Here is a 22,365-nt window from a genome sequence, read left to right as displayed (position 1 = left end):
GGCTCAGTAACTCCCGCGGCAGGAATCGGGGTACCTCCCTAACCAGAAGGGGAGAGGAGCATCAGCCTCACCCCAGCACTGCCTGCAGAGCACTTCCTCGTCTCCTGTGGCATTTACTCATGGTTTCTCGAGGCTGCTCCTGCTGCGGCTCTTCCCTGAGCCGCGCTGATGAGCGCAGCGAGCAGCCTGCACCGGAGACCCACAGGCTTCGAGCGCTGCTTGGACTTCCCCGGGGCTTGGCCGCCCACGGGGGATTCAGCAAGCGCTGCCGAGCCCGGGGAGGAAGGAGCAGCCACGCTGGATCTCTTGCCAGATCCCACCCAAGGTTTGACTAAACCACGTAACTGCTTTCACCACCGTTTCCTTGAGCGGAAAGATCCTCCTGCGCCCACTGCCGCTTGTGGTGGAAAGCTTGGGGCCTCTGCTGAAACGCCCCCCGCACAGGCAGGGGAGATGCCAGAACGGTTTTTTGCTGGGAATGATTTTGGAGGTGGGGAAAAGGGATGAAAAGCGGCAGCAATTCTGCATCTTTTTGTTCGGAGACTCGGAGCTTTCAGACAGGCCCCCGGGAACACTCTGGCATCCCCGCTCGCGCGGAGCCCCGCTCCTTGCCCCTAACAGTCTGCTAGCTGGCGCGGAGCAGCGAGCATATGCAGCCAGCCTGTAATTAAGACTGCAAAACCACGAGCTTTCTTGTGAACATTGCTTTCAACGGCACCGTTAACCCCAGCACATACAGCAAGCACGTGCTAGCAGGCCTGGTGCTGCAGCTAGCTGAAATACGGGAGTGAATCCTCACCCACGCTGGACACGAGGACACCCCGACAGTGTTGGCGAGTGAGAAAATGGCAGAGGCCAAGCAAAGCACCTGCCTTCACGTGGCTCACAGAAAGAGGAGACAGAATGGCAGCAGGACATCCTGCCGGACATCACCTCCAGCCCTCAGACGGCACACAAGGTGCAGAGCTCTTCCCTCCCCACCCACGGGACGGTTTTAAGTTGAAATATGCCTCGAGTGATGGCTGTTTATACTCCCCTCGCTCCGTCCTTTTCTAATATAAATATCTCCGCCCTGTTTTTAATCTCAGATTTCTAGCAGACCCGTTCCTCTCAGACAGTAACCTAGGGCGGTCTCATCAAACGTCAGTTCGGTGGCTGGTTGGAGCCAAGAGGCTCCTTTTACCTTCTCTGGCTCGTTCATGCAGAAAAAGAACACGGCAAAATTTAAAGATCCATTTTCTCCACTCTCTCTTTAGATGATTTTTTTTTCTCTTTTCTATCATTTGGGCCATACCTTTGAGAACACAGTTTTTAGTAGACTTCTTTGAAATTAAACAGCACGCTTTCAAAAGTGACTTCAGAAACAAAATCATTACTTCCTGTGAGATGTAAGTGTCTAACACTGTTTGCAGAGATGACCAAATCCAAGCCCATGCCCCTCCACCCATCCTCCAAGGCCGGCAGTGTCACTTTGATCCAGAAGACATTTAACTCCATCAGCGCTATGTCCTGGCTGGTAAACCCAACGCCCCCCAAGTCATCGTACACAGCAGACCACGAGACTGCAAGCTGAGTAAGCAGTTAGAAAAGCCGTTATTCTACATTTAGAAAGGAGAGGAAATTGCAAAGCCATACTTGATTGCGGGGGGAAGAAGGTGGGAGACAAAAGAAAACAGTCCGTGCCCTACGTGCAACAAACGCTGCACCTGAAAATGAGGCAGCTCTGCGAGGGACACTGTTCACTTTCAGAAGAACACGAGCAGTTGTCAGCGTTGTGAGCTTGCCCGCCACCCTTCCTTTTCAACCACTCAGAGCTAAGAAACGAGCAGTGTATGAAGAAACACTCCGGTTCCAGAGGAAGTGGTAAAATTTAGTCATTGGGTTGTGTTTTTTTGAGACACTTCTGCATTTTCAACAGAAGTGGCAAGTCTTAGGCCTTATAAAGCAATGCTCTGAGCCAGGTAATCCCCTCCCAAGCACGGCCTGAATCGAGCCTCAAGGCAACAGTACAGTTAATCTTAACTGGACTGCATGAACAAAATAAGTTATGTGCAACTGCCTCAGTGAGCTACCAAGGCTCTGAACTGAGCTTCAAAGGACTGTCACCTGGAGACAAAGGATCTGTGCAGAAGCCAGTGTACGCTGTTACCTCTGTTAAATGTGCTTCATTTCTCCACCGGTCGTTATAAACACAGAGCTTTCTGGGCTGAGCACTCAGCTCTAACACGACGTGCAGGTCTGTGCAGCTTCATGGGCTTACAAAGTGATTTGCTTTTAATTTGTCTTCCCTAAGATCCGACTCAGCAGATTTTCACCTCACTTTCCACACGCAGCCTTCCACACCGTATCCTAGGCACCACGCTGTGAGCAGTCTTTGTACAAATCCCTAAAGGTAACTACAGAGAGTTCTGGTCACTTTGTAAAACCACGACCTGCTAAGCAGACAATGAAAAAGACATTCAGGTTAATTTGCTGTTATTATGACCAGATAAAATGCCAGGCAGACAGAACTAGGAGTCAGTAGGACAAAACCGTTCATCCTCAAAGATCGTCACCTCAAGGGAACAATTCCCCTGAAAGAAGCCTAGCTGAATCTTCACATCCAGATCTTCAGTACTTTAGATCTTCATCTGTTAACCTGAAACTTTCAGTTAAGATGAACTCTTCCTGTTTTAAGGCTATAAAACACCAGTTCAGGGGGTTTCTACACTCTTTATCTGAGTTCATTCCTATAACATCCTTTTTTTAAATAACTATTAATGAGCATCAAAACACAAAGAATCTGTTTTTCTTTTTTTTATTATTATTATTATTTCTAGCAGACAATTTACATAAAATTCCCCTTTTAAGTTAGTGATTCATAACTTCCTGCAATAAACTACTTAAGGAGCAGCTTTGGTAAAGAATGGAATGAAACAACCAACTGAAAAAAATAAAGAACAATCACAGCTGATTTTGAAACCAACACAATTCACCAAATTTAGATTCAAAAGAAAATCTGCCAAGCTGTATTTTCTCAGTGTTTCCAAATATTCCACCTTTCTCCTCCCTTTTCGGGTTTGTGCAGATGTGGGAGCTGCATTCTGTCAAGCAGTTTGTCCTGCTAGATCACGGAAATCCATCTTTACATGATTCGTAGACCTTGAATAGAAGACTCTAAGGTCTTGAAAGAGAGAAAATTTTAAATCACAGCCTGCTACAGTACCCTGTGTCACATAATTCATTGTAAAGGCTGATGTTAAGAAAAACAGAGCAAAACAAACACAGTACTTGAGATCACTCTTATTCAAGAGCCAGAAACCACTATAATTATTAATTTCAAACTCACACGCATAGGCCAATGGTTCCACCCCCTCCCCCTGAAACTGCATTCAGACAGTTCATATATTACCTCAATTTCTTATTTGGCCCCTGTGCCCACCAGAGCATTCTGGCATTATATATTATAAACAAACTATTATTTTCCTAAAAGCCAGCGCATAGCCTGGGGAGGTCAGCAGAGACCTCTGTTGGCCAGTCCTTGACAAAGCAAGCAGGTGCATTAAATCCCTTTGAGGTTTTGAATACAGTGCTTAGTGTATTTTCTAATTCGAGGTAATTTTTATTATTATTATTATTATTATTATTTTTTACCATTTTGATTAGTTCATTAAGAGATGACAGGACCCTGTTCTGCAGAAGGGCACTAAACAGAGTCCAAAGGGACATGAGCAAGAAGGGACAGTGGGCCTTGTCATACCAATGATCATTCCAGCCTGTGCCTAAGGTAAGGGTTGGAGAAGGAAATAATTAGTGGGATCCCTACAGGGACACTAAGTGATCCCATTAAAAAAATTAAGTCTGGATCAGCACCATCTGGTAAGCAAAGCATATCTGCATTTACACTGAATCTTGAATCTGCCTTCCTTATGGGATTCACTAATGGTCTTGATATTGCAGGCTGGATTTCCTAATATTAATAAAATCACATTAGGGTTAAGCCCTGGAAGCTGATACTAGAGATCAAGAAAAGTCACCACTGCAACCAGTTCACATAAACATGGCAGTAAAAGCATACCTTGAAATCCCAGATGGTCATTGCTCCATCAATGCCGGTGGTGCAGAATTTACGACAGTCTCGTTTGTCTATCTCATAAATAGACACTTGGCTGAAAACAGAGAGCGATAGCTGTAAGGCAGACACCCATTCCGGAGAGCCAAAAAGCTGGGAAATTTGGGCTGAATTCAACTCTACTCTTCCAAGGGGAAACATGAGTATTGCAGAGCTTATGCTAGATCTTTGGTACAATGCTTCAGAAAAGCAAGCAGAGAAAAAGGATGCTGAAAGCTCTTTTATCGCTTGGTGGCTGTAGTCTAAACATTTTCTTTGGAAAAAGACAAATTGCTTCAGAAATGTTAGCATCCTCTGGGCTCACGTTCTTTTTTAAATGCAAGGATATTTCACTCGATTAACCTGAATCAACCCTTTTGATGAATAATGCATATAGAAATAACGTCTGAAATAAGCTGGTATGTGAATTCCTGCTTCAGGTGAATACTACTGACTGGATTTTGCAGTACTACCACCCTCTTGTGAATTATTTACATATTTGATAAGATAAACTGTGTTCAAGTTACAGAACGCATTAAACACGAGCAAACAGAAGTAGCATGCATACAATGTTAATGATTAACGTTACGAGCTTCCACAACTCCCAGAAATAGGCAGCTGTCCGTGAAAGGCTAAAATGGGAATGGGATACCAGCTACACCCATCTGGAATGGCAAATTCAAGCTCTCGTAGGTTTGCGGTATGCCCTGTGAAACCGAAGCGATGAGGAGAGCATTCCTTCCCCTCATTCTGACGGCCAAGACACTCACGTTATACTGTTTTGGTGCAGTGTCTCCAGGGTAGTGTTACGATCTTCTGTAGTGGCTCTTTTATCCATATTTCGGAAGCGTTCCATGGCGGAAATATTGCGCTGGATGCTCTGTTTTGGAATGTCTAGTTTCGAAATGAAGGTCAGCGAGCCACGGTCATCACAGTTGAAAAGCATCGGGCAGCAATCGTGGCCCTGCAACCACACATCATGAAAGCGTGAGAAGAAACACAACCACCAGAGTTCCTTTATTCTGCTGCTGTTAATTGCAGAAATGCAAAGACTGACACTACGGGAGATCTTGCTTGTTACTAACTTTACAACGCATGGTGTTTCTCACTCTCCAAAATTCTAAAACGCTCTACAAGGAGGAAATAATAGACACTTACAGCTGCCACCACACTGTTCTCAGAGACAAATGACACGCTCAGGAGTGGGAGGAACTCTGTTTTCAGCTGCGAAACCCTGAACACAAGAACATTTGTTAGAGGACTTCAGTGAAACCTCACATCTTTGGCTCCAACAAAAAAATTAAAGAGACTGTTCCCACACAAGGATTATTGGAACACAAGTCAGTGTAGCTCAGTTCTCCTGAGGTGACACCAGAAGGCTGTAATTTTTATTAAAAAGTTTTGACCTAATAAAGCGTTCTCGAAGTTCTGTTAAAAAAAATAAACTTTTCTAAGTGAAAACATCTAGTATTGTGTCTGAACTGTGGCTAGAGTTTAAAAAAGAATAACTTACCCCCCCAAAGTTTCAAATTGACAAAGCTATTAGTTTGATTTGCAACAAAAAAGCACTTAAGTTTTAGTGTTTGACATCATCTTTTTAGGAGAAAAAAGCCTGTATGTTAGGTCATTTTTTGTGATTTTTATAATAAACGAGAAAGGAATTCTAGAACTTTATACCTAATTATGTCCTTAGCCAGGTACTTACACGGCTATAGCCATCAGAACCATAATTCAAAATTAAGCACAGTACTTCCTTAGAAAGCCACGGAGACTGAGAAGTTATCAACATCAAGATGACGAACAGAAGGAGAAATCGTTAATAAAATGCTTTGCTGGATTGGAAGGTATAAGTAGAGACCCTGCAGCAGTGTCTGAAGGACAGCATTTGGAATTAACATTTCATGAAATGAACAAATTATTTCCCAGACCCTGATTGGGTATAGGGTCTTAGTTACGGAGTGAGCATGTTTCTGCAGGTCTCTTGGATCCATTTACAAGGAAATAATTTGTTTCCAAAATCACCAGAGTGGAACATTTTTTTTTTCCAAATGCTTTTCTTTTTTCACCCCCCCCGCCCTTTTTCAAAAGCAAATGACTGTGCCCTCACTGAAGAATTCTTAAAAGAAATTTGAATTATATAATCTAAAACTCTATGAATTCTACCTTATTTACGTAGGCCTCAAAGAGACTCCTGGAACGTACAGTAAAACTGTCAAAACTGGAAATAGCAGTCACAGCTTTCCTCTTGTAGCTGCAAGCACAGCATTCCACATTCTGCTTCTTTCTAGTGTCAAACATTTAATAGCTATCAGAAAGAGCATACTTACATCATATTTTTTGAGGCATCAGCAACTGACACAGTACTATCATGACTGACCCAGGCTAGGCGGTTACCGCTGGCAGAAAAACTGACACTGTGCACCCATCCGCCACTTCCAGCGCCCCCAAATTCGGACATCAGCTGCCCAAAAGGCATTTTGGAGCCCCATGGTGTACTTGCTGGTTTTTCATCCACTTCCTTAATGTAAGCAGAAAACACCCTGCAAAGAAAAAAAATCTGCATGAACACAGACAAAAAAAAAACACCCTCCTGGGAGCTGCATATACATTTCACATTGGAGACAGCTAGATGCATTCTATTTCTACCAAAATAAAATTCCATATTATCTTTCAGCAGCAATCCACTACTGGCTGGGAAGATTCAGTATACAAGGAGAGAAAACAATAGCACAACGGGTGTAATGCATACAGGTTTCTCATAAATGCTCTATTTTTTACCTCTCCTTGTTTCCAGAAGATGGCACAAAACCACAGAATATCCTTACATTTTCCACTGTGCTAAGATTTCCCTTTCATCCTTTTGCGCTGCTAATAAGCCTCAGAGTCAATTCTTCAGTTAGAGGAAAACCCAAGAGTTACAATCACAGAATCATTTAGGTTGGGAGAGACCTCCAAGATCACCTAGTCCAACAATGTATAATTAGACACTAATACAAACACCGAGAAAATTACCCACTTTTTAAGAACACTGACTTTTTAGCAGGATTCCAAAGGGGGGAAAAAAAATAAAATATGTTCAAATGCCAGCAAAGGGGCTCTGAACCACCTTAATCTGGCTCATTACTGAAAGAATGCCTTGAAAACCTGAAATACCATCATGTTTTTATAGTTTTTTTCCCAGCGCTACAATTTTCAAGATATGTTTAAATAGAACGCCTCCCCCTTTCATCAAATTCCTTCTGCATGATTCAGACATGCCACAATATGGTGTTCTCGACTGTTACCATGGAAGTTACAAGGACGTCACAAGCATAGGATTAGAGTCCATCGAACAGGAGGAACAAGTGAGCTATGCCATACTACTACCACCAGAGAAATATTTCAGTTTTAAAAAAAAAAAAGCAATCAAATATTCACGGTTGCAGCCAAACACTAAAAGGAATTATTTTATAGTGAGTTTAAGGAAACGTTGCTTCCCCTACCACCATTCTAATTTTTTTATTTTTATTTTTTTTAATCTTTTACATATATGGGGTATGCACTTCAAAAGGTGCCTATTCAATTTATTCAAATACAGTTGATCATTTGGTACGTGAAGGGTTTAACTGCAGCTATATTAGGTACAGATTTTCAGAGAATTAAGTACGAAATTATGCTCAGCTATATCAGTTTAAATATAATCTAATGGTAATCCTTCAACAAACTTAATTTTATAGAGCCGTCTGAAAGTTCTGATGGTTCTCTTAATGTATGGAAATAGGACAAGATGTTTAAAGCAGCAGCCTTTGACACAAGGCAGAAAAAGCATTCCTAAGTAGTGAGAGACCTTGCAGGTACCTATTGGTTTAAAAAAAGTCTTTTCACTTCCTCAGCTACAAGGCCCTAGCCTTCAGAGAATATTGGGAAATGACTTTCATTCCTGCAGCAACGTTGTTCAAGCAAGACTATAAAATTCACACCTGTACGGTGCTGTTAGCTATGTACATTACTAAAGACAAATGTAAGAGCAGCTCATCTAGGCCAGCCACCACAAAAACTGCTCAATACCTATCAACTTGGAGTCTCTTCTGCCCTCCATTCTTTTTCCAAACTGTCTCCCCACTTAGGTGCTTATTAGGTGGCAGTGGCTCTGGCAGATCCATTTCATAATTTTCTTCAGAACCACCTATCAGAACAGATGCATACTTCAGGCCCAGATATGTTTACCATCTTTAGTACGTAACTGAACATTCCCTAGAGCTGGAATTCTGGAGATCTTCATTCATCATTTAGCAAAACAACATTCCTTCATGGGTTTGGGGAAACAACAGAAACACAAGCTCAGTACCAATCTCCACAACTTTTCCGTTCTTCCTTTAATATTCCTCTATGGAGATTTCTACACTAAAAACAGCAAGATTATTAAATGGCTCATCCTATGGTATAATTTAAATGAGAGCAGAGAGTTTCCCAAATATTTTAAACCAAGATCTGTTTTAGTGTTGTGGGTTTTTTTGTTTGTGTTTTAAATATACACCGTTTTCAGACAAAAGATATAGGACAGAATGAGTTTCCTGATGGGAAACAAGAGACAGAAGTAAGTCTTCTAGAAAACACACCTAGAAAATTGACAACCATGTCTTGACTTTCTTCAAAAAAAATTAAATCGTAATGAACAGAAAATAATTCAATTCCAGTTTCTCAAAGTAGGGAAGAGGAAATAATCAGGGATCCAACGTACGTAATAAGCACTGAACAAGGCTTGGAGACAAAACAGCAAAAGACCAAAGTAAAAGACATGTATCAGCTGACCTAATGTCAGAATCCCAAGATGCTTTATGAACACATATGGGAAAAATTCCCCATGTGAATAGCAGCTGCTTCTGGAAGATGAATGAGTACTTTTTACATCACATTTTTTGTGAAAGGAAGTGAACGCTTACAGTTCATTTAATTAAAACTGGAGATAAGGCAGGAAAGGGAGACAACTTTCCTCTTCTTGCCCAGATGCTATTTAACATCTCTCCTTACATAAAAAGGTAACAAAGGATTGACTGTAGATGCAGTGTTTCATTCTGAAATAAGGAATGCAATAGTTGGTCCCACCTCCCCCTCCCACTCCTTCTTAGTCATTTTTAGTACACACTTTGAAGCTAAAAAATTGCCCTATTACATAAAGAATTTAAGAAAAGCAGCTTTCATTATTATTCAAGGTACAAGTGGTTAAGTAAAATATGAATTAAAATCAACCACTCATGTGTTACCCATGTAGGCTTTGTTGCAGCATCCCCAGCCACTGAGCACAAAGCAACTTGCAGAACCCATATCCCTCATGGTGTAACTTCACAATCAGTTTGAAAAACTACCCCATCCACCTCACGTGCCCATCTGCTTATACCAGCCTTCTTCCTAGCGTGCTGCAAAAATGGTGTTTTGTCGCACTGAGTTTCAGCTGGATCGATTTCTCGACCTTGCTCACAACATGGCTGCAAGAATGTTAAGGCTAGCACAGGCGAAGTGGAGTGAACAAGTGACTCAGGAAAGAGAAAGGTCAGGTACCTCCTCTGCAAGCTGCAGCGTTAGGATACTGCTTTTAATACTCTAAATAATTAGTAGTGGTGTTTTCCTATAAGATAGCACCTGTAAGTCTAATTTCAGGCTAACAACTTGGCACTCATTGCACATATAATAGTAGTACTTCTGTGAACTGCTAGTAAAGAAACCCACCAGTTCGCTAAATTCAGGTGTACCCCCAAGAGATAAATGTTAGTAGCCAAAGTGTGCATGCAGTAGCGACCCGGTCAAAATCTCTTAGGCTGGACATTTTATTTTGGTAATGACATCAGTATGTGCTGAGCTATCTTCTATTTTGATAGCAAATGTGTGATCAACATGCTCGTGTTACTAACCAGCCAGCAACCCAAGCTTATTTCCTGATGCTTTATTCTCTCTCACCTGCACTTGAAGTCACAGGATCCAGCAGCCAGCAAAACGTTGTTGGGGTGCCAGTCCAGGCTGAGGACAGTGGAACGGATGGGCTTTTTAATGTGCTTGCTCACCCACCTAATTTAAAAGAAAAGACAAGATTTATATATGAAAATATTTTACTGGATTCCCCCAAACCCAAGAAATATGCCTCAAAAGGTAATTTATTGCCAATGACTAAACACATCAGTTTAGCAAGCAAACCCACGTTATGCCCAAATCCTTCATATTCCCTTCTACAGTCCATGACCTCTATGTGGTTATCTAAATTAAAATTGTAAATACAACCAACAAATGTTGAATGTACACATCTTCCTCTGAATCCTTTTCTCCTTCTAATTTTTATAATGCATCAGACTGAACTCCTTAACAGGAGTTTTGCACAGCTTTGACCGTGATATTGAGCTAAGGAGCATTATTTTATTAGATCGCTGAGTACACTTCCTCTCCAGCTCCTTCCAACAAGTTTTACAGTCACCTCTCTCGCTTGCCAACTTTTCTACTGTTTAATAGAACAGCAGTTATAAAACCCAACACATAGATGGGTGAACTGCCAATGATATATCTCAATTATTTCAAGTACAATAAAAATGGATTTGTTTGAACCATTTACAAAGTAGTAAGGAAATCTGTTATTCACTGGATGGCCTTTGGGATAATGGTGCTTTTTCTTTGAATTTACTTCCATCAAGCACAAGCAGTTTTAAGGATCACATTAAATTACTTGTCTTCAGCACAGGAGGGGTTTCATTCTTCTGCAGGCGAGGCAGAGAAAACATTAATAACTGAATATACTGGAAAGTAGAGAAGTCCACAACAAACTAAAGAGAATTTTGCAGATGGTCTCATTGTTTAACATCTCCATATGGGAGAATGCACACAGAACTGTCGGAACAGAGACCTGTGTTTTTATACGTCTACCCAAAATAATAGATACTTAAAATGTCAATGGTAGAAATATTTGTGCTAGTCCTGTCTGAAATCTATGAACAGTAACAATAGATGACAGAATACAGAACAGGTAGGTGACAAGCTTGAACATCTTCTAATAGACCACCCTGGAGATAACTGACAGCTTGAATTCTTTAATGACAATAAATGGTCCAAAATAATCAATATGGAAAAAAGACCTGAGACAAAGTTCTTCACTCATTCTGGAAAGGGCGTGGGGCAAGAGAAAGCATTTCTCTTTTTTCAGTCATAGAGCTGTGGTAAAGAAATTTCTACTCTGCAGAAATTCTAGCACTTTTAAAACAGCAACATATGTTTATGGCAGTCAACGAGAACACACCCATGCCAACATGCAAAACCTGAAAACAGGCCAAGTCAAACGCCTCTAGGTGCTACACTACAGTAAAGAAGTAGAAGAAGGAACCTTTTCCCTAGGATGTAGAAGTCTGTGAAAGAACTGATGAGGACTATCCCTCTATGTTTCCTGAAAATTTTAGAATTATTAAAAGAGTAAGCTGGTTACTACCACTAATCTCCAGACTTTAGCTTTCCCAAGCTGACCTTAAAGGTATAAATGGAAATAAAACAGCTCACCAGTCGTTTTCAGATTCAAAGTAGCACACAGATATAAGTCGAGCTCCACTTCCTACAGCAAATTTATTCTCCAAGGGAGACCATTTCACAAAGGTGGCTGCACGATTAATTCTCAGGATGACAAGTGTTGGCTTCCACACGCCGTCCTTCTGACTCCAGACATAGGCGTTACGGTCGGCACCGCAAGTTACGATGCGATCGCTTTTGGGAGCCCAGTCAATACCTGCAATTTAGACTTCACGTTAATAATCCTTCCCATTTATACGGTTTGCTTTACAGTAATTCAAAACAGAGAAAATCTTGTAGCCTTCTCCCACGGAGACAGTTAATAATGTTACGTTACCATTCCCCTTGTTCACTTATTCTCCAGGTACTATTTCAAAGTGTTATGGATATCACGTTCTCCATCTAGATTTCATCAAAATCGCAGATCCCAAGTTTCTAGATTCCACAGAGAATTTGCCCGCTAAGGAAGCCAGCTCTGACAGCTGGCCAACAGGTGGAGCTCTGCAGACTAGCTAAAATCCGTCCACGGGTACTCTTCAAATCACTGACTTCTGCAAGAGGCTGTTTCAGACAGCTGAAACCCAGCAATTCTAAAGCTCTGCACAAACCTCTAACAGAGCTGTCTGCGCGATGCCAGGCCGCAGTCATGATCTAAAAGTTTAGATAACGGGGTGTTTTTCCCCCAGTTAGCAGTTACTGATCGTTATGCACTGATATAATCGTTACGTTTAGTCCCTGCTATTTAAGCTGTGTTGTGAGAAAGAAAAGTTAACCAAGCAAAAATAACACATTCAAAGAATAAAACAAAATGAAACTTTTGATAAACCTGCCATTGCTTCCTTCCCTTTCCTCTGCACCGAAGGACATTCTTAACTGGAAACTCTCAGGGCGACAGTATTTTTCATCTTTCTTTAGCATCCGTATTTGAGATGCAGGGTGCGATCCTTAACTCTACTGCCACAAACTTACATTTCAACTGATTTCCATGTTCAGTATTAAAAACATTAAAAGTTCAATTCTGAGGCAGCCTGAAACCATAGTTATGCAAATCAGTCTAGCACTGCTTACGAAGGAGAGACCATCGTGCCTCTTTTTATCCTACCACCTCCCCTGCACCAGCACCAGTGTCCTGATCCCTTGGCAAGTTCAGATTTTCAGCTTTGCAGAAAACCAACCCTGCAGAAAGAGTGAATAACATTCTTACTGTACGTGAACAGAGGCAGCTCACCACAAATCCCTGAATCAGGACACACGAAGGCAAGATTAGGGACCTTGTCCCTAATCAGAAATCAGAGCGGCAGCAGCCTCCTGTCGGAACCAACAGGCAGTTTCATCAATCTCTCTCCTGTGTCTAACCACAGTTTATGTCCACTCTTTAAGACAACCACAGCCATGTGGTATTCCAAAGGTATATGCCTTGCTGGAAAGACATATGAGTTCCTTTCCCAAGCCATGAGTATTTAGCTTCTCTCTAACACCAACAAGTAAAAGAAAAATGCAGAGAAACATCTTTGGGGAATGGCATGTCATTTGTAAATTCAGCCCAAGCGGCTCTTCACGAAAGAGCACGTACAGTTGTGCTCTGACAGCAAAACCCAGACAAATTGAATAAAGTTCCTGCAAAACGCTGTTGGGCAGACAGTTCTGCCCATTAGTGAGTTGAGAACAGAATAAAGGATATTGCTGTTTTGGGCAGGTGCTTATATTAATTACAGTCACTTCCTTAGAGAATAAAGCCCTCATAAAAGCATCTCACACAAAAGACTACCACAGAACAATGACCTTTTAAAACTAACACTTTGTGACTCGTTGTGCCAGCCCTTCTTACATTTTCATTGGGGCTCTACAGATACCACGGGTCTGCAGTAAAACGTGCTCACTGAGCGTCTGCCGCAAGTCCAAGACCGAGCACTTTGAGTGGAATTTTACCTCAGAATTCTAGTTTTCTTGAAAGACCAAATTTCCAGCCACCAATGAGTAATTGTCAAAATATTAATTATAACCAATCCAATCTCCTCCCAAACACGGACAAAAGAGGCTTTTTTCTGTTATCTTGCTTTTCACTTTGCAAAGTCAAGCCAGTTCTTAGAAGTTTTCTTTCCTCATGCATCTGACTGGAAAGGTGCTCCCCTTTTGCTCACTGAGGACGTGACATATTTTTCTGCATGAGCACAAAGAAAGGGAAAGACTGTTTCTCTTGGCAGCTGTGGTAATTAAAACACTTATCAACCCATTGCCAGAGTGCCGTAGCAAAGAGGAAGGAAAAATGTACTGATATGAACTTGGTGCAATGAATCCCTACGAAAGGATATTTATTGCTGTCGGAAACCAGAAACCAACACTTGTATAATTCATGAAGTTACAAGCCAGCACTCGAAAGGGAGCAGCATGTAGCACCAGGAGAGTTTATGACACAACCAGATTACTTCAGGAGACTGAAAGCTCGATCTCGTTACGTTATCGGGGATGAGAAATAAGCAATAGTTAAGAAAGAAAGTCTCAGTTACTCTACCAAAATGTCTGGAAATGGAGGAGAGCTTTTCTTCCTAACAATCTCAGCATGCAGTCCAGGAAAATGCTGCAAAGCTCTCCATAAAGTGGGAATGCCAACCTATAAAAAGATCTACTTACTCGACACTTGCAGATTTCCTGTTCAGATGCTCAGCTGGGGAAAGCAGGGGGCGGACACATTTAAAGTCTGGCACAGCACATTCTTCTCTTACCTGTAATGTGCCCATTGTGCTCCTTTAGCTCGTGAGCTTTTACCCACTGGTTCCCGCTCTTCTTGTAGATGTGGACTTCATGATTATTAGGGCTAATGGCGATCTCTTGAAGAAGAAAAGAAACAATCCAATAGTACAGAAGGCTTTTTAATACCACTATACATGGAAAGATACATGCTTATACTATATATATTTTACTTTTCCAGTCTAAAACCGGTCTTCTCAATTTTCAGAGCATTACATAGGTCTTGTAACCAAACAGCTAACGTCCCTGGATAATCTCAAATAATCACGGTCATAACAAGATCAGGAGCATACTGAACAGAAATACCGAGCATTTTGATCCAGGAACAGTTGAAAGACTAAATTAAAAACGAACACAGTACTTACGAGTACGGTCTCTGTTCCACGCATGGCAGGTGATCGGCTCCAATAAAAACTGATGCAGAGACATTCCGAGTTAAAGACGTTCCTATGTTGTAAAAATTGAAAAAGCTGAAAGGTGTAAAAGTGAAAACAAAACTATTCAAAATTTAATAGTTATCGAAACAAAAATCAGTCTTCATCACTTACAAAGGTTGCTCCAGCCCAGTATAATTCATTTACAATGACACTTGCTCAGTAAATACGCTAAGACCTCCAAACAACTCCTTTTGCCACACATCCTGATACCTTCAATGGGCCAATAAAGTTTAACTGTTCTGCTCACTATAATTATTTGCAACTGCTCTAAGATGCCCTCGCTTCTTGGGATATCCTTAGAGGTGAGAGAAGAGATTCTTATGAAGAAAACTAAAATTGTGGAATTACAATATTGTAACTAAATAGCTCTAGTGACATATCTCAGTGAATTGATTCAAAATCCTGACACGTATCAAGGCTCCCAGCCCTATGATGACATCTATTATTCGATCTATCAGGAGGTTAAATTGATGTGTCCAGAACACTGATATGTAACTATAATCCGCTGATACGCTATTTGATTTTACACTATCCTAGGGAAAAATGACTAAGATCAGTAATAAATTAATTAGTAATTTCTACAAATTAATCCTAGCACTTAACTGTTTTATAGTTAGGATTTTGTCCCCACGAGATTCAAGCAGTGAAAGAACAAGCTGAATTCTTCTCATTTGTAAATATCTTGTTTAAAAAAAAAAAATCTAAATAGCTATTTTTTCCTTTAACTTATGGCTGTAAAAAAGACAGTGCTGAACATCTGCAATCGGAGGTGCACTGCCAAGCGATTACAGAGCTGTTTAAAATACCATATCGTGTTCTATGTCCTGCGTTAATCAAGGGCAGCATACACGGATGGAAGATAACTCTGTAACAACTCAAGGTCACCTGTAATAATTAAAACGCGCATAGCTCGACGCATACAACACAGCTCGGATTTATCAATTCCTCCTTCCCTATATTCCAGTCATTTTCAGGGCAATTTCTCCTTGGCTGATGGTACAAAGTCTTCTTCCCCCTACATATGCATCTAAAAAGAAAAATCTCTGTGATGTCACTCCAAGACATCCACACCCATTACAGCCTGAAATTACAACATACCCAAGTATGGCCATGTTAGCAGAGGGTGGAGACTTCAGGACAAGGTAGGAATTTGGAAGCAAACAGGAAATGAGTGGCAGTCCAACAGAAACTCGGGAGTGAATGAGAGATGAGTAAGCCCGTAAGGAGCCGAGCAGTTACTATCACTCCGCTAGTTTAATAAAGAAGCGGAAAGTGCTGAGTCTTGGGGTCGAGATGATACAGTACCTCACCAATGCACGTAACTGGAAAGGTTTTTTTCTTTTTTAAAGAAATCGAGCACTGTTATCTTAAAGAATTAGGACTTACAGTTACATACTAAATGTACTCTAAATATAACTTTTGGCTACACGAGCTTGAAGTCCAGTTCATGATTTTAACTGGCATGACTTTCATTTTTCTTCTACTCATCACGTGCTACAGATCAAACAAAACTATTAAGTAAACGCAGTCCTAAGCAAAATAATTATTATTTTTTAATTAGTGTGAGAACACTGACATAATCCGAGTTACCTCTGACCTTGGGCAGCCATGATTTGAGATTCCATGTGTTAATATAAGCAAAACACGACTGCAAATTGCTTTTTCCACGATCTTGCTTTAGCACATGCCAGCATTCAGTAGCAGAGCATTTCCATATACAGGAAAAGTTGAAGAGCTGGGCGACCAACAAGGAATGCTCAGCCTTTTCTACTCTTTCTGAAATAAAATGTAAAAATATCCCGTCTCCCCTCCCCAAGGAATGCAGCTATTTCAAAACACTTTCTAATACAACCCTGGCATTTATTTCACAGGCTGCCCCTATGCACGAACACCCCTGTCCCACCCCAATAACTTCTAGTTCAGGAATTTTTAGCCCCTAACCTACAGGCTGTTCCCAAAGCTTCCATCTAGCCAAGAGACATGACCCATTCTTGTCTCAAGGACCAGAACCTGTGGCAAGCTACAGATTTCTGGTTTGGTAACAGGTTCACAGAAAACAGCAGTGATGATAATCTCAAAAAGCACAATTATTTCATTCACTTGGTCTGACAGTTACAACAGTATTTTCTTCGGGAAGATAAATCTTTATGAAATCTTACAAATTGCGTTTCACTAGAAACCTGAACTCACATTTTGCTAGAAAATGCAATTGGCTCTATGATTCTTGACATTTCATCTGTAGTAACCCCCACATTATTTTCCTATCAGCCAACCTCAGCATCTCACTTGGGAAAGATGCTGTTCTGATAACTTTGTTAGCCAGGTATTTAACGCACCCATCCCTGATCTTTTTTTTTTTTTTTTCCTCTCTTCCAAATGCAAAGTAACTGTCCTTGAATGTCAATTTCTTTTTTAAAAGGGCACAGGACGGAAGTCTTGCACCTTTACACAGCACAAGCTTTTTGAGCATGCAGGCCGAGAAGCTCGAGGTTGGGAAGCACAGGACTCAGCTGCTGTCAGCTCTCAGCAGGGTGCAAAATCTGTGGCACGAGGCCATCCCTGGACAAGCGACGAGCAGGGATGCTGATTCAGAATTAGAGACAGCGCACATGTGTGTGAGACAGAGCGAGGGCGAGAGAGGAAGAGAGGGAAAGGGCTCTTTTTAGACCTCACCTATTTTCAGAGCACCTACACCGTTTTCAAACAGGGGGAAGAGAAGCACCCCTAAATAAAGGGCTGCCTCCTGCTGCTGTCATCCCCTCCCGAATCACCCAGCGCAGCCTTCCCACGGGGGTGACCCCTCACAGGCCGGCCCCACAACACTGTGAGCGCTACGAAGCTGCTTCGGGGTGGCTGGCTGGCTGGGGCCCTGCCCTGCTCCCACAGGAGCATGGAACCGAGGGTGAAACGGGTCGGGGGGCAGAGGCAGGAGGATCGGGGGGGGGGCAGGAGGGTCTGGGTGGGGGAAGGAGGCCGAGGCAGGAGGATCGGGGGGTGAAGGGAAGGTGGCAGCAGGGTCGTGGGGGAGAAGGAGGCCGAGGCAGAAGGGCCGGGGGTGTAGAGACCGGGGGTGCAGAGGCCGAGGCAGGATCCGCCCGGCCGAGCCCCCCCCGCGAGGAGCCGCCCCGCTCCTCCCCCCCACAGCCCCCGGCCCCTCAGGAGGCCTCACCCCCCCGAGAGCTGCCCCCAGCCTTCCCCTCCCCCCAGCAGCAGCAGCAGCGGCGGGGCCGGGCCCGGCCTCCCCCCCCGGGCCCTGAGGCGCCTCCCCGCCGCCATCCATCCCCTCAGCACCGGGGGCGGCGGGGCGGACAGCCGCTCCCCGGCACCGGGACTCACCTGAGGCGACGGGACCGGAGCGGGACTCGCGGACTCTGGGCAGTCAACGCGACTCCGCTCCGGGAACCGGGACCGGAACCGGGACCAGGACGGGGGCAGCGGCAGCGGCCGGCGGCGGAGGCCCGGGGGGGGGGGCGCGGGGGGGGCGGCCCGGTACTGACAAGGGAGCCAGGAAACGCGCTCTGCGCATGCGCGCCTCCCGCCCCCCCCTTCCTACCCACCCCGCGGGCCGCGCGTGCGCCGCCGCCGCGCCGCGGGGGCGGGGTGAAAGGCGGGGAGCGCCGCGGGGCTGCACTGCGCCTGCGCGGGATGGAGCAGGGGCGGGGGGGTGCGCGCGCGCCGTGCCCGCGCCTCACGCCTAGACACACAAAGGGAGGGGGCGCATGCGCAGTGGGGTGGTAGCGCACCTTGGGGGGGGGGGGGTCAGTGCCTGAGGTATTCTGAGGAGCGAAAGATCCCTGAGTGAATTTATCATAGAATCACAGAATTATTAAGGTTGGAAAAGACTTTCAAGAGCATCTGGTCCAACCATCCCCCTACCGCCAATGTCACCCACTAACCGTGTCCCCAAGCACCATGTCCAACCTTTCCTTAAACACCCCCAGGGACAGTGACTCCACCACCTCCCTGGGCAACCCGTCCCAATGCCTGACTGCTCTTTCTGAGAAGAAATGTCTCCTCATTTCCAACCTGAACCTCCCCTGGCACAACCCGAGGCCGTTTTGTGATTGATACTTTTCTGGACACTCAGCTATCCAGAATGCCAGCATCCCAGGTAGGTGGCCAGCATTAAAGTAGCACACATTCATGATCGCAACAAGCATTATTCTAATGGTCGCTGCAACGGGACAAGCCAGCAAGGTGGAGATTTATGGGTGAAAATGCCTAAGTACTTTGGATGGTCCAATTCGTCTGAAATTATTGTTGGCTGATGCTTGCGCTCAGCGTGTGTCAGGGGAGTTCTGACACCTGGTCAAGCTAGCTATTTCATTAAACAAATAACCCCTCCCCTCCGGGTTTATAGGATTGGACTGGTTAGAAATGAAAACTCGTTTCTTATAAATTACTGAAGTGGGTCTGACAATGTTTTTTCTGATCTCTGAGGGAAATAAAGAGTTTGTAAGAAGGTGAATGCTAGCCAGCATGGCTTTATGGTGAATGATTTGAGTCACTCTCACGTCCTCTTCTGGCAGCGTAACTGGGGTTGCAGATAGGGATGAGGCAGTGCACGTCATATATCTTTTTTTTTTTTTTTAAGTAGGACCTATGACACTGGCCTGCAGGATGTTCTAATAATAAACTGGAGAACCAGTTTAGGTGATACTCCTCTAAGGGAGTTGCAAAACTGGTTGAGGGAAAATGTACCTGATGCCAGTGCTTGTATGGGGAGCTACCCTGGGTCCATTACTCATCTGCAACGAAATAGGCGCAGTAAGTGCTGTATTTGAAGATGGGATCGAGTTTGAGGTTGTATCAAACTAGAATGCAAGATGGGAAGTCTACAAAAAAAAAAGGGATGCAGTTATTAACAGGTGTGCTGCTGCGTACTTCAACATAACTTCACGGTTATGAGATGAGGAGAACTGGGCAGCTGGCTGTGCTGTAAGGAAGGATGGAGGGGCTGCTGTAGGTTGTGAGCTAAATAGGTATCCATTTCCTTCTGCTGGAGAAGGTTTGAACACCATGCAGGTCCCTATAAGTATGAAAACTACCAGTAAGATGCACGCAGGAATCCATCCTGCTCTGCTGACCTGCGTTAGAAACGTGTGTCTAGCACTGGGCTCCACAGGAGAGGAAATTGGGATCACTTGGAGGAAAAAATGGCAATAATGATTGAGTTTTCAAACATATGACTTTTATAGAGCCTGTTCAGAGAACAGAAAACTGCGGAACAACGTGGTAAGTCTTCAAATAGATAAAAGGCTGTTGCCGTGAGGAAAGGAACGATTTGTTCTCTTATGTCCACTGGGGGTAGGGTGAGAAGCCATAAGCTAAAATAACAGCAAGGCAGATCTGGGTTACAGTGAAAAAATGTTTCGGTGATTCCTTTGAACTAGTCATGCGCTATGTTGGACTGCCTTGGCAAGACGTGGGCTCTTTTTAGAGGCTTTTAAGAACAGATCAGACAAATATGTGTCATAGCGGCTAAAGCCCAATATAAGATCTTGCACCGAGGAAGGAGGCTAGATTCGATGGTCCCCTAAGCTAGAGTTACTGTGGTTCTGTAACCCCAAGATACGTAACCATTGCAGCCCTTATTGGCTTAACAATAAACTAGATCAGCTGCACAGATTAAAGATACTCAACTAGGCCAAGTAAAATTACGAAACAGGAATGAAATTGTGTTTAAGCATGGTTTTATGTTTTGCACCAGATGGGGTGAAAGTATCTAAATGAGGAACTCTGCAGAGCTTTTAAGCATTAAAGGCTAAGGCCTTGTCTCCAGCGTAGCTTTCCAGGGAATGTTCCACCTTTGTTCCTGCTGTATTGCTGATGCAATTAAGTGGTGGTAATTCAGAAAGGATGCCAATGTTTCTTGAGATTAAGGCCTCACAGGTTAGGCTGAACTGATCTTAGTAAAAATAGTTTAGATCCAAGCTGACCTTAAGATACACCTGAAAAAAAATTGAACTGGAACATCCTTTGTGTTTCTTTGTTAATTTTTATGTTTTAAACAGCAAGTGCATGCAGTTGGTAGCAGCTAGTCAAAAAGAGGTCTTTTGCAAGTGGGCTGTTAGATACGCGAACTGGTATTTGCAGATGAAAACACTTGCCTTGAGAGGCATTCTAGATGTGCGTTATCCACCCCAGCAGTTTCCAACACAGAGTATCATATCATGCCTGGTGCTTAAAAGGAGGACAGAAGAAATGTCATTTTTCCTAAGTGCATTCCTTGCATCTCTAGAACTGCCATCTAGATGATAATAACTTAACAAAATTTAATTTTCATCAGTAATATTCTTGAATTGCCGAGATCATTTGTCTTAGATCAGATGAAGTCACTCATAATCTAAGTAACTGCAAATTCAGGATTTCTAAGCATGGAAAGTCAATGTATCCAATTGTCCTGCTGTTTTTGCTATTTAATACAACTGACAGCTGTTTTAACTTTGTGGAGTTTGTGCCGTGGTCATAATACGAAATGAGAAGGAGGACAGGCTGCTTCCACTGCTTGCAGCTTGATCAGCCTTTCACTGTGCAGTCTTCTTGCATGCTGGTTTTCTAGGCAATGTCAAGCTTGATGCTGACTGCTTTTTCCTCCCTGCCAGAGGAGATCTGCGGTGAAGCAGGTAGGAGCCTGTGTGCTCAGGCTGGCTGCCCCGAGGCTTGGGCTCTAAGTGACCACCTTTAGAGCAAAGTGTCAAGTGTGTGATGCTTGGCAGCACCTGCCCTGCTGTTAGCCTGCTGTACAAAGGTTATGTGCCTAAATGCATTTGTTCTAGCTGTCCAGGCAGGGCTTGGTGAATAATAGCAAGGTGATAGCGTTCACAGCACTGTGAACAACTTCATTTTCTTTTCCATACAATAAGCTTTATTAAGACCATTAATGAGACAAATTATTTGCAAAAGACATTCCAGATCACACCTTCTATCGTTGCCTTAAAATCCAAAAATCTGCATTACTACAGATACTTCTCAAGTAGTGATGATGTCTTCTGTTATTCAAGGTATACTTGAAGCCTCAGGTCTCACACAGGTAACTTCTATCTGCAGGTTGTTGCACACTTTTTCAGTCTCTTCTAGTCCGATTCGTGTGTAGACTTCTTCATGATCTCACACCTGTTGCTGTAATCTCTAGCAGTTTTTCGATGGGTGGCCCTTGGCAAGGTGCACAGTACTCTGGAAGAAAAGAAACTGAAGATGTATTGCAGCAGCATCTTATTTACCTTTCAAAATGTTGCTAGAAAGAAAGTAAAATGCTATAGCGTTGTACTGGGCCTGGCCAGGATGGAGAATTTTCCTCACAGCAGCTCTCATGATGCTGTGTTTTAGATTTGTGACCAAAACAATGCTGATAACACACGAACATTTTAGCTGTTGCCGGATGGTGTTTGCACAGCATCTGTGTTTCTCACTCTGTTCTCCTCCCAGTGAATAGACTGGGGATGTTCAAGAGGATGGGAGGGGACACAACCAGACAGATGACCTGAAGGTACCAAAGAGATGTGCCGTGCTGTACCATGTCGTGCTCAGCAATAAAAAGGGGGAGGAGTGGGTTTAGGAAAATTAGCCTTGTTT

The 22,365-nt window shown here is 43.3% G+C and overlaps 1 protein-coding gene and 1 long non-coding RNA gene across 5 annotated transcripts in view; one reads left to right on the top strand and one right to left on the bottom strand.

Moving 5' to 3' along the window:
• Positions 1-2,783: 2,783 nt before the first annotated feature.
• ARPC1A (actin related protein 2/3 complex subunit 1A) lies at positions 2,784-18,432 on the bottom strand. Of its 3 annotated transcripts, none has more exons than XM_080557429.1 (10): positions 18,127-18,432; positions 14,719-14,800; positions 14,329-14,433; positions 11,600-11,822; positions 10,025-10,132; positions 6,418-6,630; positions 5,249-5,324; positions 4,861-5,054; positions 4,058-4,148; positions 2,784-3,163 (listed from the first exon to the last, which is right to left on the bottom strand). In XM_080557429.1, the coding sequence occupies exons 2-10, from the start codon at positions 14,780-14,782 to the stop codon at positions 3,125-3,127; spliced, it is 1,113 nt and encodes a 370-aa protein (XP_080413555.1). In that variant the 5' UTR covers positions 14,783-14,800; positions 18,127-18,432; the 3' UTR covers positions 2,784-3,124. The 3 variants fall into 3 exon arrangements, with proteins under 3 accessions (XP_080413555.1, XP_080413556.1, XP_080413557.1); XM_080557430.1 differs by having other exon boundaries at positions 14,719-14,823; positions 18,127-18,382; XM_080557431.1 differs by lacking the exon at positions 18,127-18,432 and adding an exon at positions 15,676-15,699.
• A 92-nt stretch (positions 18,433-18,524) lies between these two features.
• The window catches only part of LOC308178578, a 32,677-nt gene continuing 28,836 nt past the window's right edge, over positions 18,525-22,365 (top strand). The window contains exon 1 of one of the 2 annotated variants that reach the window (XR_013939832.1): positions 18,525-18,901. This is a non-coding gene — a long non-coding RNA (uncharacterized lncRNA). The remainder of the gene's footprint in view (positions 18,902-22,365) is intronic. The other variant, XR_013939833.1, reaches the window with a different exon arrangement.

The sequence above is a fragment of the Anser brachyrhynchus genome, assembly GCF_964034855.1.
Source record: "Anser brachyrhynchus genome assembly, chromosome: 15".
NCBI classification, from domain to species: Eukaryota; Metazoa; Chordata; class Aves; order Anseriformes; family Anatidae; genus Anser; species Anser brachyrhynchus.
Note: the sequence above shows the minus strand (reverse complement) of the source record. Positions and strands in the feature narration are given on the sequence as shown.